This window comes from Mixophyes fleayi, chromosome 9 (assembly GCF_038048845.1).
Source record: "Mixophyes fleayi isolate aMixFle1 chromosome 9, aMixFle1.hap1, whole genome shotgun sequence".
Classification (NCBI taxonomy): Eukaryota; Metazoa; Chordata; class Amphibia; order Anura; family Limnodynastidae; genus Mixophyes; species Mixophyes fleayi.
Genome location: NC_134410.1, coordinates 128,331,487 through 128,353,318, shown reverse-complemented (window position 1 = coordinate 128,353,318; position 21,832 = coordinate 128,331,487). Strand labels below are relative to the sequence as shown.

The 21,832-nt window shown below is 41.5% G+C and overlaps 1 protein-coding gene across 4 annotated transcripts in view; it reads left to right on the top strand.

Moving 5' to 3' along the window:
• Window positions 1-251: 251 nt before the first annotated feature.
• LOC142101319 (histo-blood group ABO system transferase-like) overlaps window positions 252-21,832 on the top strand; it is a 37,169-nt gene continuing 15,588 nt past the window's right edge. Inside the window, exons 1-5 of one of the 4 annotated variants that reach the window (XM_075185705.1) lie at window positions 252-373; window positions 12,024-12,093; window positions 14,077-14,152; window positions 14,832-14,873; window positions 15,388-15,456. In XM_075185705.1, the coding sequence (XP_075041806.1) occupies window positions 12,045-12,093; window positions 14,077-14,152; window positions 14,832-14,873; window positions 15,388-15,456 (236 nt within the window). In that variant the 5' untranslated portion in view covers window positions 252-373; window positions 12,024-12,044. Of the gene's footprint in view, window positions 374-5,484; window positions 5,967-6,956; window positions 7,286-12,023; window positions 12,094-14,076; window positions 14,153-14,831; window positions 14,874-15,387; window positions 15,457-21,832 lie in introns of those variants that run through there. The other 3 variants (XM_075185703.1, XM_075185706.1, XM_075185704.1) reach the window with 3 other exon arrangements.

Genomic DNA, 21,832 nt, shown 5'->3' with positions numbered 1-21,832 from the left:
AGGTTAATAAAAAATAGATAACACGTGTTTACATACAGCAAAACGCAGGAGCACTCTCATAACTTTTTGTATTTGGAAAACAATTGTATATTCATCTAGTATTGTAAAGATGTTGTTTTTAATATCTTAGAATTGTGGGGTATAGAGGGGGGGGGGGTGCGATGGGTGGGAGGGGGACATGTAGGGAGGGGTGGGAAATTAAGGATTCACGCATCAAATGAAAGAGGAATATACTTGCTTAGAAATACCATTCCATATACGGATATCACTAAAACTGGAGTGGAGTTTGATTATGGTACAAAGCCCATGAGGACCAGACCTTGTAGAAGGAGACGGAGGAGCCCTTCAGCACGCTAGCAATGTGTTCCATCTGGTAAGTGTGCCAAATACGGCCACAAACCATCTGAAGTGTTGGCGGTGTAGAGTTCAATATGTTTTATTAACTGTTTATCAATTTATATCTGCATCTGTTATTAAATATTATATCCGTTAACTCATCTGGTGATCTGTGAGACATTGAGATTTTTTTTAACTTTTATCATCCATCGTTAAGATTTTAGTACCATATAAGATTGATAACTCAGGTTTTTAGTGCTGTAATCAAACATGTTTGCGGATATGTATTTAAATGCATATTGGGAAACTACAAACAAGAGTAAAAAGATCATTACATTGTGTAACAGATGTTGTTAAAATGTATAAAAGCTTTTACTCTCTCCTTGATACGTGTCCACCTCTGATTTGAAAAGAATAAAGACTTCACTTTTACTTCACAAGACTTTATAAGTGTTTATGCCTTAACAAGTCTTTATTTTATGGGGGGATATTTTTTTTCTATTAAAACATCATATTTTCAGAAATAAAAACTTTTGATGTAATTCTTTTTGTTTCAACGTCCTTAATTAATCAACTGAACTTTAAGAATATTGTCCTCAAAATTGTGGCTGCTTAAATACGTTTCGCTGTTTATAGTCATGCCGATTTATCCGTATTTTCTGCCTATCGGGTTTTCTGATGTAATATTTTTCTTGCCACAATAATAATATTTTTGAAAAAAAAAAAGAGAAGAGAGAAAGAAGATCTGAAAACATATTTAAAGTGAAGTGTGTTTATGTACAAACATATTTAAAGTGAAGTGTGTTTACGTACAATGAAAAGTAGCCGTGAAGGTTTTGGGTAGTGACACTAATTAGGTAACAGAGCAGGCAGAGAGATATATAAAAAATATTTATGCTCTTGTAGCAGAGGGAAAAAATGCACTAAACTTGCCTTTTTTCTGGACCAGCAGGACAGCTTTGTTTAGTGAGAAAATAATTCAGAATTTGCTTACTGCACTTTGCCATATTCATGTGAAAGTCTATTGCACACCCCAATCTAGTGAATTAAAACAGTATATCAGTAGCCCTATAAGCAGCAATATATATTAAGGCATTTCATGACACCACTTTACCAGATTCACCATTTCAGTTTTATATAATGACTTCTAAACAAGTTACAGAAAAGCATTAACATATTATATTGTTATAATATTATCACAAAACGTTGTTTGCTTTTATTATACACAGCGACACCCAACTTAACATGGCTGCCCTTGGTCAGCCAAATATTAATTTGTAGGGTTAAAGTCATTGTAAAGCACCCATTTCTTTCCACATTAAAATAAATGTTCCAACAAACATACTGAGAGCACCGTGGGAAAAAGCCTGGTCAAAGAAAGCATTTACTTCTTATAAAATCAAATGTACAATTAGTGTATATAACTTTACATATTTAAAAAAAGACGTTAGCTGCTTAGTGCTGTAGAAAGAAAGTCTTGTCAAGGATGAAAAATGAGAATTAATAATGTTATCTAAAGAGAAGAAGTATGTTCCAATACGCATCCGTAATCAGAGCATTAAAGACACATCAGTTGCTTAAATAAAAACATAAATGTGTATTATGTACTCGTTATGTAGAAATTATTTCTTATTGCCAATCATCCATCAGATATGCTGTAATGATTAAACCATTCTTCATTATTCAATAAAGGCTGCTTTGCATGCATCAAGCAAAAAAAACCAACACGGTGGCTCAGTGGTTAGCACTTCTGCCTCACAGCGCTGGGGTCATGAGTTCAATTCCCGACCATGGCCGTTTCTGTGTGGAGTTTGTATGTTCTCCCTGTGTTTACGTGGGTTTCTGCCGGGTGCTCCAGTTTCCTCCCACACTCCAAAAAAAACATACTGGTAGGTTAATTGGCTGCTAACAAATTGGCCCTAGTCTGTGTGTCTCTCTGTATGTGTGTGTGTGTGTTAGGGAATTTAGACTGTAAGCCCCAATGGGGCAGGGACCGATGTGAGTGAGTTCTCTGTACAGCGCTGCGGAATTAGTGGCGCTATATAAATAAATGGTGATAATAAATAATAATCTTCATGCTAGATAATAAACTCATACTGCCATCTGAAAAAAAAGCTTTAACATTTTGAAGCTTTTGGTCTGGAATTTCAATAATCTACATTTCACCTGAACTTTCGCTTTGGTCCCCATTAGAGAAAAATCTACCAGCCAGAAGGAACGCATTTTTCCCTATTCTCTTAAGCTGGTCCAGAGAAAGAGAGAATTTGATGACTGTAGTGAAGAAATCTTGAGCCTAATGTAAACCGGTTATAACTCGGTTAGTAGATAACTTGTGCAACTGTTGTAGTTTTTATGTTCTTTTTGCTGTTGTTATTCGATTGTTCCTGTTAATAGGTGTGTACTATATTTAGTTGTCTGAGAGCGAGGGGATAGGACCTTGCCTGATCTATGTGAGTTTTTAAGGGGAAGTGACCAAGACTTAGACTATATGTCTGGAATTTGAATTAACCCAAACCACAGACAGAACCTCCTGCCACACCCCACTGAATGAGGTTCCCACAAACGTTTCCTAAAGCGTGTGAGCGTCCGTAAGGGTCCGCCAGGCGCTGTTTCAGTACCTTGAATGTGCAAAGTAGAATAACTGCATTTCTGCTTTCAGATTTCATCACAGGTAAAGGTGGTCAGCGCATCAAGGAGCTGCTCGCACTGGATCGGACGTAGTCTAAACTAGTATGGAAGACTGTGTGATTACTTATATTCATCAGAGTAAATCATAAACTAATCCTACTGGGATTAGATATGGAGATTGAGTGTAAATTGTGAATTATCGCTAAGATTCTACAGTCTGATGAGACCTAGAGGTTCCGTAAATTTAGTAAGAAAACTGCTGGGTTTTAAAGAGCGCCATATTATATTAAGATAGGGTTTAATAATGGGACAGATCCAGCTTTAGTATGGTAGAAATATGCCTGCGGGTATGTCGGCATCAATGTTTTATTACACTATATAAAGGTAGTTGAGGAATAGGGCAGGACGTCACTAGTGTGGTAGAACTCCCTGCGGAACCACCTATCTTGATAATGTTTCATAAATATGGTCACAGAGGATGTAAGTATGTGTAGGAATAGAGGAAGACAAAGAAGCAAACAAAAAGACCTTTCCTATAGAAGGGATGTTTAACGCGTATGGGTTAAGACAACTGGTGAAAAATATTACTAAACAAGTTTCCAGCTCCCCCACCTTCGTTGGTGGGGGAGCTGGAAATGGTCCAGGCATGCCCAGGCATGGGTAATTAGTACCGACCTTCCCCTCTCGGTGGTCCTGATTCCTTCTACAGCACTCTCTACATTTATTCACCTGGACATTTATCGCTGGCATCGGCTGAAAAGAACACAACTCTGTAAACTCTTTGGCGGTCATGGACATGAGTGCATACACACTACATGATCGGTCGGTGGTTGGTCGGAATATATTAACCAGTACGACCAACCAAATGAGCCGACGATCGACACTTTGGGACAAGTTTCGACCATCGTGTCACTATACACACTAACCCGTCTTCGTATGTTGGCTGATATGGATGAAAAAGCTCCAGTGTGTAACTAGTCTAAGTGCCGCTATCTTCATTACAGGTGTCACCCTCTGTACCGGCACATACTGCCCCATTTCGAGCACTGTATGTATGTGTGTGTAGTACATATATATATATATATATATATATATATATATATATATATTGCAACTACTTGCCGCGTCTTGCCTCTGCACCAATCCACTGGTTTCCTCTCGTGTACAGTTGGTTCTCACAGTCTGAGTCCAGAGTCCTTAGATCTGCAAAGGTTTGATGGCTGGAGATATATATACATACATATATATATATATATATATATATATATATATAACACATGCACATGACAGTGTAGTAAGTGATAAATATTTATTATAACCAAAGGTACAAACTACTAGTATCAGAGAGTACATAGAGCAAAGCTTTTCTGTGGTCACGTTCCAGAGATCCTGGAACGTGATCCTGGAATGCTAAGATTCTTATGGAATCTTAGCAAGTTGTAGCCACCAAATAAGCAAAGTAACACAGAAACCGCAGATGGCCCGCGGGTGTGTAATAAATCAGCCATGTACCGTTGTTTATGTGTACTCTACCAAGTTAAAATGGGACAAAAGCTACTCTGGATATGATGTTACACTCTTCATATTTTACTTATGGAGCTCAGGGTAAGAATAACAGAACACCATGGTGTAATATGTACAAATTAGTTTAATAATAAACAAAGATGAAAACACACATACGATAACAAATGAATATAAAGAAGTATCTGAATGCTGTGGATAGTAAAGTCCTAATTATGGTAAGCCCACCCAGCCCCCCCCCCCCCCCCAGCACATTCTGCCAGTAGCCTCAGCCTCCCATCACCTCTTAGATTGTACCCTGAATGTACAGCGCTGAGTAATATGTTGCCAATTTATAAATTAATGATGATAATAATATTTAAAAATAAAAAAGTGCTTTCTTTAAATTCAGACCATGCCCCAAGGTACTATTTGGGTTTCCTGGACTCAGAGATTAATATTGTTACAAAGATTATATGTTTGTAATTGATAACGATAACTGAATACTAGAACTATACGGTTTCTATATCCTTTCTTCATAGCTCATCTGTATCTCTCTAGGGATACGAGTTAATAATCACTGTCTTTTAGCTGAATTAGAGCCCCCCTCCCCCTTTTTGTTCCCTCTAGCTGCTCAATCCACTTCGTTATATGTTATATACCTCTAATATGTGTCATAAATTATTTAAGATAATGGAAAGTTATATGTATTGTATTATTAAATATATATTATTTGTGTGTAAACATTTTGGAATTTCATATGTATACTGTATGTTCATACATTCTCTTGGTGTGTTTCAATCTTATTGTTTTGTTTTGAAAAAACCCTGATAAAAATTACTTAAAAAAAAGAAATAATAAATATATATTATAAATATTATATTTATGCAAATACCTAGTTATATAATCAATATATAATGCAATAAAAACAGTCTAAAACGGAAAATAAAAACAGTTTAAATCGGATCATCTACCTACAACATGTTTTTCAAAGGTAAAATTTTTTTTTTTGCCTGTACAAGAATAATTTTGGAATTAATTGACTGCCAGAATCGAAACCCTGTCATCAGGACAAGAAGTATTGTGTGAATAGGACACAGGAGGAGTTGACCTGTTATTGTTGCCCATAGAACGCACCTTTCTCTGCCTCTCATAGATGTACAGTCACCTGATCCCATTCCCAGGTGTGCAGTTACCTGCGCCCCGGGAAGGAGAGCAGAGCAGGACAACATCTGCTCTGTAGCAGCTGCACCCAGCGGAGGCTGACAGCTGACTGCAAACCCTGCTAATAGGTGAGTACCCCGGATACTAAGACCTGTTAACGATATTATGGTCAAGACACATCCTGGGACAAAGCTGTGATACCCGGCAGAATGGTGATCTGGTCAATGGGAATTATTGTCTTGTGGTATTTGCAGCCGATAACAGATCGCAGACATCATGTACTTGTCGGATTATACTGGAGTGTTCAACATTCACTAACAAACGGAGATCTCTGCAGAGTTAGGTTTTCGTGGTCAACAGTTATTTGATGTTTAATTCCCGAGTTTGTCGTAATAGAGATTTTAATGGCGATCTCTGACATGGAAGCAAATGTTTGTTTATGGATATTGGAGATGACCAATAATGTTGATTTTATTCTGAGTATTGTTCTTATATTAGGAATGCACTTAGGCATTTTGTTAAAAATATATATGTATATCTTCTATATATTGCATATCTCTCTCTTATTTCTGTCTCGCATCTCTCTCTCTTTCATAAATCTATCTCTCACACATCTCTCTCTTTCTCTCTGATCCCTCTCTCTCATGTATATATTTTTCTCTCTCATTTTTTTTTCTCTCTCTCTCATATCTCATCTCTCTCTTTCACATCTCTCTCTCTCTCATGTCTCCCTCTCTCATATCTCACCTCTCTCCCTCATATCTCTGTCATATCTATCTATCATGTCTCTCTCTCACATCTCTTTCTCATGTCTTTCTCATCTCTCTCTCTCTCTCTCTCTCATATCTTATCTCTCTCTCCCATATCTCATCTCTCTCTCCCATATCTCATGTCTCTCTCCCATATCTCAGCTCTCTCTCATATCTCATCCCTCTCCCATATCTCAGCTCTCTCATATCTTTCTCACATCTGTCTCTCTCTCACATCTCATCTCTCTCTCTCTCTCCTGTCTCTCTCTCATATCTCATCTCTCTCTCCCATATCTCATGTCTCTCTCCCATATCTCAGCTCTCTCTCATATCTCAGCTCTCTCTCATATCTCATCCCTCTCCCATATCTCAGCTCTCTCATATCTTTCTCACATCTGTCTCTCTCTCACATCTCATCTCTCTCTCTCTTTCTCATATCTATCTCTCCTTCTCTCTCATCTCCAGGGCCTGATTAACCATTAGGCTGATCAGGCTGCAGCTCGGGGCACTGTGCCAGGGAAGGGGCAGGGGGGGTGTCTGGGGGGGCGCAGTGTCCGCACACAGAAATTTTTTTTTTCCATTGTCATACGTTTTTTCCTCTCCAAACCTACTGTCTGGCTCACTTATCGGGGCCACCCCTGGTCTCAGGGGGACGGCCCCAAGTCAGCCATCACACACTAGCTCATTAGAGGCATTCCCCAGTCCTCCAGAGAGACGGCAGCTGACAGCAAATCAGAAGCTGTTAGCTGCCGTCAGTGCTGGCGCGGTGCGCTGTTTAGTGTGGTCACGTGAGATTGTAACGTCTCACGAGACCACACTAAGCAGACAGACCACGCCCGCACTGCAAGAAGGAAGAAGCACCGTAGCATCGCTCGGGATAGACGAGGACCAGTCTGATAGTCCACAAGGTAAGATAATGTCAAGAGGAGGCTGCGGGGGCATCATTATTAGTAATTGGCTAAGGGGGGGCTTAATTAACTGGCTGTCAAGGGTATATGACTATAAATAATTTTCATATATTTTATTGTCTATGAATGTTGAATTTTACTGTAATGACATTTAGGGGGGTATTCAAGTTCCGCTAAATACTCGCGCTCTAAAAATATTACCGTTAATACGGTAATATGTCGTTGGATTTCAGCTCGCAGCTCCCTAAGCTGCAAGCTGAAATCCAGCGAGTAAATTACCGTATTAACGGTATTTATGCGCATATTACCGTATTACCAGTAATATTTTTTGAGCGCGAGTATTTAGCCGAACTCGCTAACAATTGAATACCCCCCTAAATGTGTTAGGAAAGTAAGTCAAACAAATTAGTTCGTTTTCATCTGGACAAAACCATGTTACAATACAAGGGGTGCAAATTAGTTTATTATTTTGTACATAAGTTAAATACTGGCTGTTTTTTCATGTAGCACACAAATACTTGATCGTTTTATTTTTACACTGAAAAGTTGATTTAGGACATGCTCTACCCCAACTATAAATATCTCCCCACATTTTAAATTTACCTCCCCCTCCATTGCAACATGGTTTTGCCCAGGTGCAAAGTTACTATTATTTTTGGCTTCGGGCGAGGGCAGCAACCGTGTGTTAGCTTAGGGTGGTTGGAACCCTTAGTCAGGCCCTGCTAATATATCTCTCTCTCTCATAATCTATCTATAAAGGCATAATATATAACATCCTGTTACTCACTAGCCTGAGAAGTACACAGTGTAAGCTACAGTCCACCCATCCCCTATACACAATGAAGCCATACATTTTTGAGAAAACATTCTTCTATTCCATAAGAAGCAGTGACATCACTGAGCGGCTTTGTGGACTGACAGAGAGCTCATGAAAGAACGCTTCAGTCCAAAAATGTCCTCCTCCAATGTATGTAGGTGACAGGTGCAGCGTAAAGATCCCCAATAACTATATCCAGGACTGTTGCAATAAGTAGACAAACACATGAGTGAAAATACTGACTGCATCTTATTGTTGTCAGAGCAGGATTATATCAGGGCAGCTGGGGCGCTCACAAACTAACCTCTCTACTCACTTCATTATCTGTCCTGTTACTGTGGTTGTTGTGTCTATTGTAATATATAAATTGACATCTGTTATAATTGCTATAGATGTCAATTTATATATTACAATAGACACAAAATATGATACGGACATGCCAAGCTAGAGATTTATTCTTCGCTATATACTTTCACACAGTTGAATCACGGAATTGAGTTCTCAAATTACAATTATACATAAGTGATGATATGTTACGGATGTGTTAACACTTGTAAGTTGGAGATTTATATCTAGCCATATATTTCCACATAGTTGGATTATAAAATAAAATCCTTAGATTGCAATCGCACATTATTGAGGGGAATACATATATGCAGTGAGACATATATATAGTCACCATGTTTAATAGGGATGTGCACCGGCCACTTTTGGTGTCTCGTGTTTTGTGTTTTGGATTCGGATTTCCTTGAGGTTTTGGGTTTGGATTTGTTTCGCAAAACACCTGACTAAAGGTTTTGGTTCGGATTTAAAGGTTTTGGATTCGGATTTATTTTGAAAAAAACATAAAAAGTGTTAAAATCAAGTTTTTTTGGTTTATTTTCACTCCTACGCCATTATTAACCTCAATAACATTCAATAACAATCATTTCCACTAATTCCCAGTCTATTCTGAACACCTCACACCTCACAATATTGTTTTTAGTCCAAAACAGGCTCTACTGAGGCAAGATGTCGTCCTCATCCTCAACCTCTGATTCCTCTCCCCCTACAGTGTGTACTTCCTCCTCCTCACACATTATCAATTCGTCCCTGCTGGACTCCACAACCACAGGTCCCTCTGTACTATCTGGAGGGCAGTGCTGTACTTGATTGAGGAATTGATAATTCATTTTTATGAACATCATTTTTTCAACGTTCTGAGGAAGCAACCTCCTTCGCCGCTCACTGACCAGGTTCCCCGCTGCACTAAAAACTCTTTCCGAGTACACACTGGAGGGGGGACAACTCAGGTAAAATAGAGCCAGTTTGTACAGGGGCTTCCAAACTGCCTTTTTTTTCCTGCCAGTAACAATATGGACTGTCTGACATGTCTATTTGGATGGTGTCAGCAAAATAATCCTCCACCATTTTTTCTATTGTGACAGCATCCAATGCAGCAACAGTAGACATGTCTGCAATGATTGGCAGGTCCTTCAGTCCGGACCAGATGTTATCAGCATCCCCGCCAGCGGGTCTTTTAGGAAAACTGAGCTTTTTCCTCGCAGCTTTATCCTCCAAATTTTTGTTTTCCATTATATGTAGCACAAGAGAGCGTACCCCTAAGCCACACACACTCGGCAAAGCCTTTAAAAATTATATGCGGCACAGGAGAGTACCACTGGACTTATACTGCAGAATCAGTGAACTTTGTAATATTGCAGTACCAATGGTGGACTTATACTGCAGAATCAGTGAACTTTGTAATATTGCAGTACCACTGGACTTATACTGCAGAATCAGTGAACTTTGTAATATTGCAGTACCACTGGTGGACTTATACTGCAGAATCAGTGAACTTTGTAATATTGCAGTACCAATGGACTTATACTGCAGGATTGTTTTTGGATATTTTTTTTTTATTTTTTTTTTTATAATTTATTTTTTTTTATAACTTTTTTTAATTTTTTTTATAACTTGGGAATAATGGGGAAATAACAATGCTCTTAGAAGGACAGAGCACAGAACACAGCACCACTGGACTGAACAGGACACAGCACAGGACCCAGCAGCACCACTGAACTCAGAAGGACAGAGCACAGGACACAGCACCACTGGACTGAACAGGACCCAGCAGCACCACTGAACTCAGAAGGACAGAGCACAGGACACAGCACCACTGGACTGAGCACAGCACAGCACAGCACAGCACAGCACAGAATATAGCAGGGCAGAGGACCACCTAACACAACCTCCCTCTATCCTGATCAATGCCTGAGTGAAGATGGCGGCGGCCAGCGGGGAATTTATAGAATCCGAGTATCGCGAGATCCGACAACGGGATTATGACTCGGAGCCTCGCTTTCAGTTTTGCAATTGGCGGGAATACCCGGATCTGTCTCGGATCCGGCTCAGATCGGCAAGGTTCGGGTGGGCTCGGATTTCAGATATCCGAGCCCGCTCATCCCTAATGTTTAATTGGCCATACTCACTTATATAATTACCTTTGCCCCCAGTAACAAGTGTTATAGAGACTTATTGGGTGTAATCAGTTTTTATACACATTCTTTTTTCATTTTTATTTTTATGGTTATATTTCGCTGTAATTTTTATTAAATATTTGAAAACCACAATAAAGGTTGAGTTTTGTTAAAATCTTTTGAACTCATCAACATTGTGGTATATTTTATCCTTGTGGAGTGATTAGGGCATAGTTTTTGAACCACCCTCTTTTTCTTTCCTTTCAAACTAGATACTTTTGGCTTTTGATGCACCCCTCGCCTGGGAATAATATTTAAAGATATAATCGATCTAAATCTTTCCATAAGAGGGTATTTCTCATTCTTAGACAATTGGTGCGACCTCTCCCATTTCCTTTCCCTATATTCCTACAGCATTTTGTTATAAACAAGTACAAGTTGTTCAGAGGGTTGTAAATTAAAGACACAACAACACACCTGTATAATTAGGCTGATTGATAGGCGGACTACGGATTAGGACTAAGGAGAATTACAGACTTTTGTTAACCCCATCAAACCCCTCACACCCAGCATGTAAAACATAGCTGCTATTAATAAACAAAGGTTGTACAAATAACAATATATATATATATATATATATATATATATATATACACACACACAAAAACCAAGGATCATTGCACAAATGAATAAAATATATTAAGAGAGTAAATGATAAGATGTGAATTGGATGGATTATGATTAATACTAAAGATTAACACACATATAGCTATTAACGTTTATTATAATTATTAACAAACTCAATTAAATAAGTATATATTGATCAAACAAATTAAGCGCAACTTAACATAAACTAGTAATATAAACAATATATTAGGTTATTTTAAATTATTAAGCAAAAAAACAATTTATAAGCTATGTAAAAATAATATAAAAATTCATCATATAATACCATTCAAATCTACAGTTTCCTTTAAACCATTAGGGGAAAGACTTTCTAACTCATGAATCCAGAACGTTTCTTGTTTACAAATCCGCCTATAGCGGTCCCCAACTCTGTCATCTGTCCTATTCCATCAACCTTTATATAAGATGAATTTTAATTATGCACAATTTTCAAAATGTCTGCGCTCACTATGATTCTTAAAACTCTTTGTAATATTGCTTTTAAGATCCACAAATCTACTCTTTAACTTTCTTGTAGTTCTACCTACAAATTGAAGCTGACAGCTGCATTAAAGAACATATATAACACATTCTGTATTACAGTTTATAAAGCTTTTAATGCATTTTTTTCTTATTTACAGTAGTAGAAAATTCTATTTGTGTTTTCTAGGTGTCTACTGTGATGCATTTGATCTTCCCACATTTATAACATCCAGACAGTGTTTCTGAAATACAGCTCTTCTTATTCCCACCGTCATTTAAATTATTAACTTTATTATAATTTCTTTTTTAATAGTTCAAAATACTGGGAGCCAAAATGTTCCCAAGGTTGTCAGCCTTCCTAAAGACAAATGCTGGATGCTCAGGTAAATGCAGTTTAAAAAAGATTGTCTCGTTTTAATACAGAATCATTTTCTTAATATTTCTAATGTCGTCGGTTTAGAATTAACTGCTAAAATGTAATATTTCCAACATATTAACCACTGGGAGTTTTACCCAAACTACGTTCATGTGTTTTGTCTCATATAACAGAGCTACTGAGAAGATTCTCAAATATAGTGGGATCATTAGACCCCCTGAGTCTACCAATACCAGCTAGTCATTGCAGGGAGGTACCCCTAATAATAAATATATATATATATATATATATATATATATATATATGCCATTTTTTTTTAAAACCGCAATTTTATTAAAGGAAAAACCCGATAGTTAGATTTGCTAAGGCCTCTAAAAAGGAGAAGTGGAGGTGTTGCCCATAGCAACCAACCAGATTCTAGCGATCATTAATCTAGTACATTCTAGAATATGATGGCTGGAATCTGATTGGTTGCTATGGGCAACACCTCCACTTTTCCTTTTTAGAAGCTTTAGTAAATCTACCCCTTAATGCAGAGATGGAAAAACAGTAGATCTCTATCTACCAGTAGCTCTCGGCCAGGGAGGTGGTGCTGCATGTTGCTGCAATAAGTATTGGTGGAACCGCTTCCCCGAACCGGTGCTCTCCCCTGAATTGCACACACACATACCTGTGCCCTCACCTCATTTGCACACCCCCACGCCTGTGCCCTCCCCTCACTTGCACACCCCCACGCCTGTGCCCTCCACTGAATTGCACACCCACACACCCTGCCCTCCCCTAAATTGCACACCCACACACCTGTGCCCTCCCCTGAATTGCACACCCCGCCTGTGCCCTCACCTGAATTGCACACCCACACACCTGTGCCCTCACCTGAATTGCACACTCCCATGCCTGTGCCCTCCCCTGAATTGCACAACCACACACCCGTGCCCTCCCCTAAATTGCACACCCACACACCTATGTCCTCCCCTGAATTACACACCCACACACTTGGGCCCTGCCCTAAATTGCACACCCACACACCTGTGTCCTCCCCTGAATTACACACCCACACACTTGGGCCCTGCCCTAAATTGCACACCCACACACCTGTGCCCTCCCCTGAATTACACACCCACACGCCTCTGCCATCTAGTGTTTGTTCTTACTGCGTGTATTGACAACTGCACATTACCACTTCTCTTGTTTAGTACACTGGAAGAAACACTCAGTAGCTGTACTGGGTCTGTAGGATTGCACAGTGGCCAGAATTTGATTAAGACTCTATCGGGCCCTAGAAGATACTGGTATGGTCTCCCCTCTCTCCCCTCCAATTGTTAAAAGAAGCCCAGATAATTACACAAAAATAATGAATCGTCAGTCTGCCCTGTGACGGAGGCTGCCGAGCATTAAGAATAAGATCCCTTGATTATTTTTTATTTTTATTTTTTTAACATACCAACGGGCATTTTAATGTAAGGCAAACAAGTGTTACAAGCTACAACAAATCTGACAATCCAGCCGTTGCGCTTGTTTTTTGTTTTTTTTATAACTATTTATTTTGAAAAAATAGCAATCATGTACAGATAAGAGTCAACAATTAGTACATTTGCGGGGCGAGAGACAAAAACAGAGAACAGTACATGTCATGAGCATGTGTCAATGAAGCTAAAAATATTTGAATAGCAAATATATAAAGTAGGCAGAGGTTGACAATAAACCAACAGGTAAGTATACAATTGTCATCCAGAATACTCAAGAAACTAAAACATTTTATAACAATATAATGGTGTGGGGGGGGGGGGGAGGGGGGGGGCACTGGTCGCCACCGAGACTGAAAGAAAAAGAGAACACACTTCCCAATTATCTCCACAGTTCCCTATCCCTATCCTTCCTTTTTAAGAGGAGAAACAAATAAATAGAAGAGGGGCAATAAAAGAAGATCCCTTGATTTAATATCAGTAGGTTGTAGAAATCTAATTCATACAATGTTCTTCTCTTCCAGATGATAAGAGCTGTGGGAAGAGGTCCTGCTGCTTCCTCAAGTATGTTGTGTTTCTAATGCTGATTTGCTCCCTGTGGTGAGTTGACGTAATTATGGCTGATTACACGTCTGATAATTACTATATATTTATTCTCACTCTATCTGCTGAATATCTAAGGCCCCTTACACGGTGACGCCAAAATGAATGCTTCTACCAGCGTATTGTTACCTCTAGTAAACACACGTTAACAGATATGGAAACGTAACGCATTGGTTCCAATGGACACTATCCACTAACATTTGCCACTGCAGTCAGAGCATTTGTGCTGACGCCATTTTTCAGATACTGCCTGCGCCATCCTCCACTGTCCCCTTCCCCCAACTGCGGTCACTCGCTACCACCGCTCAACGCAACACCAGTGGGTCATGTTATAGGTTTTTGTCTTTTTTATCTTGTTTTATTTTATTTACTTGATTTCTCCCATTTTTGCATACTGAAAACTATTTTGTAGGTGAATAAAAGAAAATATTTTGTGTTAAGTTATAGCAAAAAAACTCTGTAATAATATTGTATAACTCATCCTATTGGTTTCCCATGTGTGTACCCCCCTTTCTATTACCTTTTTATTTCTGTATTCCAAAATTTCATTGAAAAAACTATTGTTAAAGAGAATCTTTATAATAAACTTAAACAGACTGTAAATGTAGCAACTCAGCGGTTATTATTGACAATTAAAAGTCAAGGGATTAATAGTTTGTGTGATTTGCTATTTCAGGTATGGTGTGACCTGGCATTCCACACTGTACTGCAAATCACAGTGAGTAGTTACCGTGTGTATGTCCCAATGTTATGTAATGTCATTGTAACGAGAGTTAGGGGTTGTGGTCAAGGGAGGGCTGGCAAATTTAGCACGGGGGCAAGACTCAACCCAGCAGCCTATTAGGAACATTTTAAAGGAATAAAATGAAGGTAACCCAGAGACCCAGGACTACCGAAATTTGGGACCAGTTCGGTAGTCCCAAAGTACCCTGGACTGCCATTCGGTAGTCCAGGGGGTGATGCACCCTTGCCCCTCCAGCACAGCCAGCCCCTACTTGCTAAACACAAAGATTATTTGTGGTCTCTCCAATATTTAAAGCACAACTGAATGTCAAACATACAAGACCTATGACATTTTAAGGACAGCTCAGTAGAGGAATAAAAAAAAAAATCAGAGACCTTCATGAAGTCTGGGGGTAAATAACATGAACTGACTGTACAGAGCTAGAGAGAGAGAGATAACATTATGGCTGTCTATGTTGAGATGTGTAATACTCGCTCTCTCCACACAGAGGCAGCATAAGTAATGTCACCACTAACTGCTCACGGCTGGACTTAGCTAAAGAAGTCACTCTGCAAAGGTAACAGCACTCAGCAGATCATCACCCTGGGATATCTAAAGTGGACCGACCCCCCGTTCCCCTTGCAAAAAAAATGTATATTAGATACTGTAGACAGTAATAGGTCTTTATACCCGGGTTATGATTCCTCTGGGTGAGCAGAGATCTGACCTCAATGTGAGCAGTGAGACACGTGGATGCTGAACAGCCAATTAGAGAGAGAGACAGAGTGTGTGGAGAATACTTTGTATCTTTTATTGCCCTGCACAGTTCTGATTGGTTGTAGGACCCAGTAAGGCTCAATATTGTGCGCTCGACTAATTACGTTTTTTTGTGATTGCATCATTGTGCAAATGAAGCATATTGAGCTGCACTTCAAAATGTCGGCACTTCCGGGCACTGCAATATTTGACTTCCCCTCATATGTAAGCTAATTGCTAGTCATATAAAACTGCAAATATGCGTTTCTGATTTAATTAATAATATTAACTTGGTGTCACGTTACCAGAGAGACTTCAACTGGATCCTGATAGTTCAGCCGAGATTGACGTTACTTCAGCGAGGGGCGCGGAGTCTAACAAGTGAAAGGTGTTCACCAGAGATTCCCGCAAGGGAATATGGGCTTTTGCGGCTTCCACTTGCAGGTCGCGGTCCCCTGGAGAAGTTCTCAGCGAACACAGCAGACGGAGCGTAGAATCAGGTAGACGTAGCGCTGTCACTTGATAGCGGTGTTTAGCCGGGAAGTTTGGCAGCGTTGTCACTCGAGAGAGAGGAAATATAGCTGGGATGTTCAGCGAAGTAGTCACTAGGGAGCTGGTTAGCAGGAAAAGATAGTGTCGCCACTTGGAAGTGCTTTACCGGAATGCTAGCAGCGTAGTCACCTGGAGGTGAGTTCCCCGGAGAGACGTAGCTTGGAAGCTTGAGGGAATAGCAAAAACACAGGAGCTGTTTCCAATCTTAAAGTCAGGGACTGACTGAAAGAACCAGCATTGAGTTCTGGTCAGAGGAAGTAGATATAGTGCAGTTCCAATTGGACAGCCAATAGAGGGCAGTGGGAACACATAAAACTGTTAGACGGTTCTGCGCATGCGCAGAACCACTGAGCGCTGAACGGAAGAAGGGGAGAGACAGCGCTGGAGAGCTGCAGCAGCGTGGACCAGGTAAGTGAAAGAAATAGCGGGTCTTGGTGGGGATGGCCTCTGTAGTTAGTGGGTACACCCGCCGGCTCCCGGGGAGGCAGCGGGAGTCCGGCGTGTGACAGTACCTCCCCCTTTAGAGGTGGGCACCGAACACCTAGGACCTGGTTTCTTCGGAAATTTGGAATGAAATTTTTTCAGCAGAAGAGGAGCACGGATGTCTGCAGCCCGTACCCAGGAGCGCTCTTCGGGACCGTACCCCTTCCAATCCACTAAATACTTGATTGTTCCTCTAGAATTTTTGGAATCCAGAATATGGCTGATCTCGAATTCATCAGTTTGTTGGAGAGAAAGGGGAGTGGTAGATGTGACAGGAACCGAGAACCGATTAATGATGAGTGGTCTCAATAAGGAAATATGAAAGGCATTGGCAATACGTAGAGTGGGTGGTAGCCGTAGCTTAAAACACACGGGACTGATTACTTGAATGATCCTATAAGGACCAATGTAGCGAGGAGCAAGTTTCATGCAGGGCACTTTAAGACGGATGTTCTTTGTAGATAACCACACCTTGTCGCCAACCTTCAAAAGAGGAATAGCTCTGCGTTTTTTATCTGCTGCCAGCTTGTAGCGAGTAGAGGATTTCTGAAGGGCCTTTCGAACTCGAGACCAGATGGATAGAAAGTCCTGTCGAAGAGTGTTAACTGCTGGAACTTGGGTGGGAGGGAGGGCTGAAAACTCTGGCATACGCGGATGGCCTCCAAATACCACGGAGAACGGAGTGGTTGATGTGGATTCGTGAAAGGAATTGTTATGAACAAATTCTGCCCAGGGTAGCAAATCCACCCAATTACTCTGGTTGGCTGAAGAAAATATCCTGAGAAACGTCTCCAGATCCTGATTGACCCTTTCTGTCTGGCCGTTGGTCTGGGGATGATATGCGGAGGAGAATTTCAGACGGATACCCAGAAGATGACAAAGGGATCTCCAGAATTTTGAGACAAATTGTACCCCACGATCCGAGACAATTTCAGCGGGGCAGCCATGTAGTCGGAAGATTTCCTTAATGAAATGTTGAGCTAGACATGCTGAGGATGGAAGGCCGATGAGTGGAACGAAGTGTGCCATTTTCGAGAAACGGTCCACAATAACCCAGATGGTATTAAATTTATTAGCTGGAGGTAGGTCAGTGATGAAATCCATGCTAAGATGGGTCCATGGCTTGGTAGGTAGTGGAAGAGGTTGAAGTAACCCTTGTGGAACCTGGCGAGGAATTTTGTTTTGGGCACAGGTAGGGCAGGCAGCCACGAAATCTTTAACTTCGGAGTGGAATTTGGGCCACCAGTACTGTCGAGAGAGTAGTTCGGATGTTTTACGAGAGCCAAGATGACCTGTAAATCGTGAAGAATGACACCAGTGAAGAAGGCTCTTCCGTAGATGAGGAGGAACAAATGTTTTTCCCTGGGGGGGAATGGGGTTTGAGGAAGTTGAGAATAATTTAATGCATTTGGAGTCCAGGATGGGACGTTCCAGCAAGGTGTCTGATCCCAAATTTTCTGGGAAAGCCCGGGATAATGCATCCGCTTTCTTATTTTTGATACCGGGTTTGAAGGTGACCCGCAGATCAAAGCGGGTAAAAAAGAGGGACCAGCGGGCTTGACGTGGGTTCAGGCATTGGGCTGACTGGAGATAGAGTAGATTCTTATGATCCGTGAAGATCGTAACCGGGTGACGAGCCCCCTCTAGAAGATAACGCCACTCAGTTAGAGCCAACTTCATGGCCAGGAGTTCTTTATCCCCAATGGCGTAATTACTCTCTGCTGGCAGGAACTTGCGGGAGAAGAAAGCGCAGGGATGGAACTTGCCTTGAATACTTTTTTGCGAAAGAACTGCTCCTACACCGGTGGAAGATGCATCCACCTCTAGGAAAAAAGGAAGAGAGACATCGGGTTGCTGGAGGATAGGTGCTGATGAAAAGGCTCTTTTGAGAAATTGGAACGCTTCCAATGCTTCTGCGGTCCAATTTTGCGGGTTTGCCCCTTTTCGGGTGAGAGCTGTCAGAGGTGCCACCACAGATGAGTAACCAGCAATAAAGCGCCTGTAATAATTGGAGAAACCCAAAAAACGTTGAATGGATTTGAGTGTAGTTGGTTGGGGCCAGTTGATTATAGCATGAACTTTTCCCGGGTCCATTTGTAGACCGGATCCAGAAACCAAATAGCCCAGGAAAGGCAACTTAGGGACCTCAAATATGCATTTCTCCAATTTGCAGAACAAATGGTTGGTACGTAATCTGGAAAGAACTTCAGCCACATGTAAACGATGATTGGGAAGGTCTTTGGAGAAAATTAAGATGTCATCCAGATATACTACTACATTGGAATATAGCAGATCGCGAAAGATTTCATTCACAAACCCCTGGAAAACGGCTGGAGCGTTACATAAGCCAAACGGCATCACTAGATATTCGTAATGGCCGTCCCGTGTATTAAAAGCCGTCTTCCACTCATCCCCAGAGCGAATCCGGATCAGGTTGTAAGCTCCGCGTAGATCGAGTTTAGTGAAGATTCTCGCACCTTTAATGCGATCGAAGAGTTCGGTGATTAATGGAATGGGATAGCGGTTTTTAATAGTGATGGAGTTCAGGCCTCTGTAGTCGATACACGGACGGAGAGCTCCATCTTTTTTTTTCACAAAGAAAAACCCGGCCCCGGCGGGTGAGGAGGAAGGTCTGATGAAACCACGTTGCAGATTTTCCTTGATGTAGAGTGTAGTAGCCTCTGTCTCGGGCAGTGAGAGCGGATAGACTCGACCTCGTGGAGGAGTTTTCCCCGGAATGAGATCGATGGGGCAATCCCAAGCTCGATGGGGTGGTAGACGCTCAGAGGAGGCTTTAGAGAAGACATCCGAAAAGGAAGAATACTGGTGCGGTAACATAACTGTGGTGGGTTCTGAAGGAATCTGTGTGAAGCCGAGAGGTTTGACTGGTGTTAGGCATTGGCGAGAGCAGGCAGGGCCCCACGCAATGATTTGTGATGAAGGCCAATCCAGATGGGGTGAATGTAGATGAAGCCATGGTAGACCTAGAATGATTGGGCTGATGGTTAGTGGGAGAACGAGAAAGGAAATCTTTTCCCAGTGGAGAGCCCCAACTTGCATGGAGATGGGTTTTGTTCGTTTAAGAATACTACCATTAGGGAGACGGGAACCGTCAATGCCCGTAGTAGCCAAGGGCTTTTTCAGCGGAACAGTGGGCAGCGCTAGTCTAGTAACCAGAGATTGTGACATAAAGTTCCCGGCTGCTCCAGAATCCAACAAGGCCTTGGACGACTGGGGCCTTGAAAGCAAATGTAAGGTGACAGGGAAAGAACATGTTAGATCTGGAAAAGAAGTCGGAGAGGAAGTAAGAGTCCCTAGACTGACCTCTCCAGTGCAGGCTAGGGTTTGTCGTTTCCCGAACGTCGGGTACATGAAGCCAGGAGGTGACCAGGATCTCCACAATATAGGCATAGTTTATTCTTCATTCTTCTCTCTCTTTCATCCGGAGATAAACGGGAGCGCCCCAGTTGCATAGGCTCATCCGTAGATGTGGGTGGTTGAAAACGAGGAGCTAGACGAAAGGTAGACCGTCTAGGAAGGTCTTTCTCGGACGATCTTTCCCGAAGCCGAAGATCTACCCGGTTGCAGAGAGAAATTAGGGCATCTAAGGTGGGTGGCAATTCTTGCGAAGAGAGGGCATCCTTGATTTTATCTGACAGCCCTTGCCAGAAGGCAGCAACAAGAGCCTCATCGTTCCACTGGAGCTCGGAAGCTAGGGTCTGAAACTCAATAACGTATTGAGCCACAGAACGGGAATTTTGACGTAGTCTTAGGATGCTAGTAGCAGCGGACGTCACTCGTCCCGGTTCATCAAAAATCCTCCTGAATGCCGAAGTGAAGGCGGAAACATCATTGAGGAGATTGTCATTACGTTCCCAAAGAGGCGAGGCCCATGCCAGGGCTTTTCCGGATAGGAGGGAGACCATATAAGCGACTTTTGACCTGGGAGTAGGAAAATTCTGAGGTAATAACTCAAATTGGATGGAGCACTGATTTAAAAAGCCTCGGCAAGAGTTAGGATCACCATCAAATTTGGAGGGTGTAGGCAAACGCAGAGAGGAAGCGGCTGCAGCAGGGACTTCGACTGCTTGTGGTTGAGCAGAGGGCTGAGGCGGGGTCTCCTGTAAGGCGTCTAAACGGGAAGCCAGAGTTTGCAAACCTTGCAGAAGTTGCATCTGAACTGCATCCTGACGCTCCACTCTTCCAACCAGGTTGTCACGCTTCTGGTATCACAAACGAACCCAATAGCCAGGTATTTCTGAATTCAAAAGGATTTATTTTGGTATACAAATAAATCTCCAGTGTCCAACAAATAAAGTCCAAAGTAACAAGAGGTTAAAGGTCTGGTGGAAGTATCAAGTACTTGTAGTCCAAATCACAAGGAGGCAAGGTTCTGTGGAAGCATCTGGTTCAGAGACAAACACAATACTCGTGCAAAGGCTTCATAACAGGAAGTGCCTTTTCTAGGCCCAAACAGGAAATGGGATCCAAGATGGAATCTTCATGAGACAGTCCCGGCCATCTTGGATAAGGGCTATTGTAAGGGCAAGTTCATAACAGAGATCCAAGATGGAAACTTCATGATGCAATCACGGCCATCTTGAATGAGGGCAAAACTAAGGGCAAGTACATAACAGAATGCCCCCTTCTCAACGACGTCCTCTGGACGACTTAGGACCAGGTTTCCCAGGATGCTGTCTATGAAATGCTTTTACCAAAAGTGGGGCATGAACATCCTTTGCAGATTGCCAAGAGTCATCTTCTGGCCCATAACCCTGCCAACGTAGCAGATACTGTAATTGGTTTCGAAACATACGAGAGTCCAGGATCTTTTCGACAATAAATTCCTCATGCTCATCAACTTGAATTGGCTCAGGAGGAGGCAAAGAGCGACCAGGAAATGGATTCTTAACTGAAGGTTTTAGTAATGATACATGAAAAACAGGATGTACCTTCATGGAATCAGGAAGATCCAATCTAAAAGCCACTGAACTAATCTGTGCAATGATCTTATATGGACCAATAAACTTACTTCCCAACTTAGCAGATGGTACCTTCATTCTTAAATGTCTAGTTGACAACCATACTTCATCACCAATACTAAAAGTTGGAGCAGCCCTTCGTGATCTGTCAGCATCACGTTTATATCTTTCTTGAGCAGT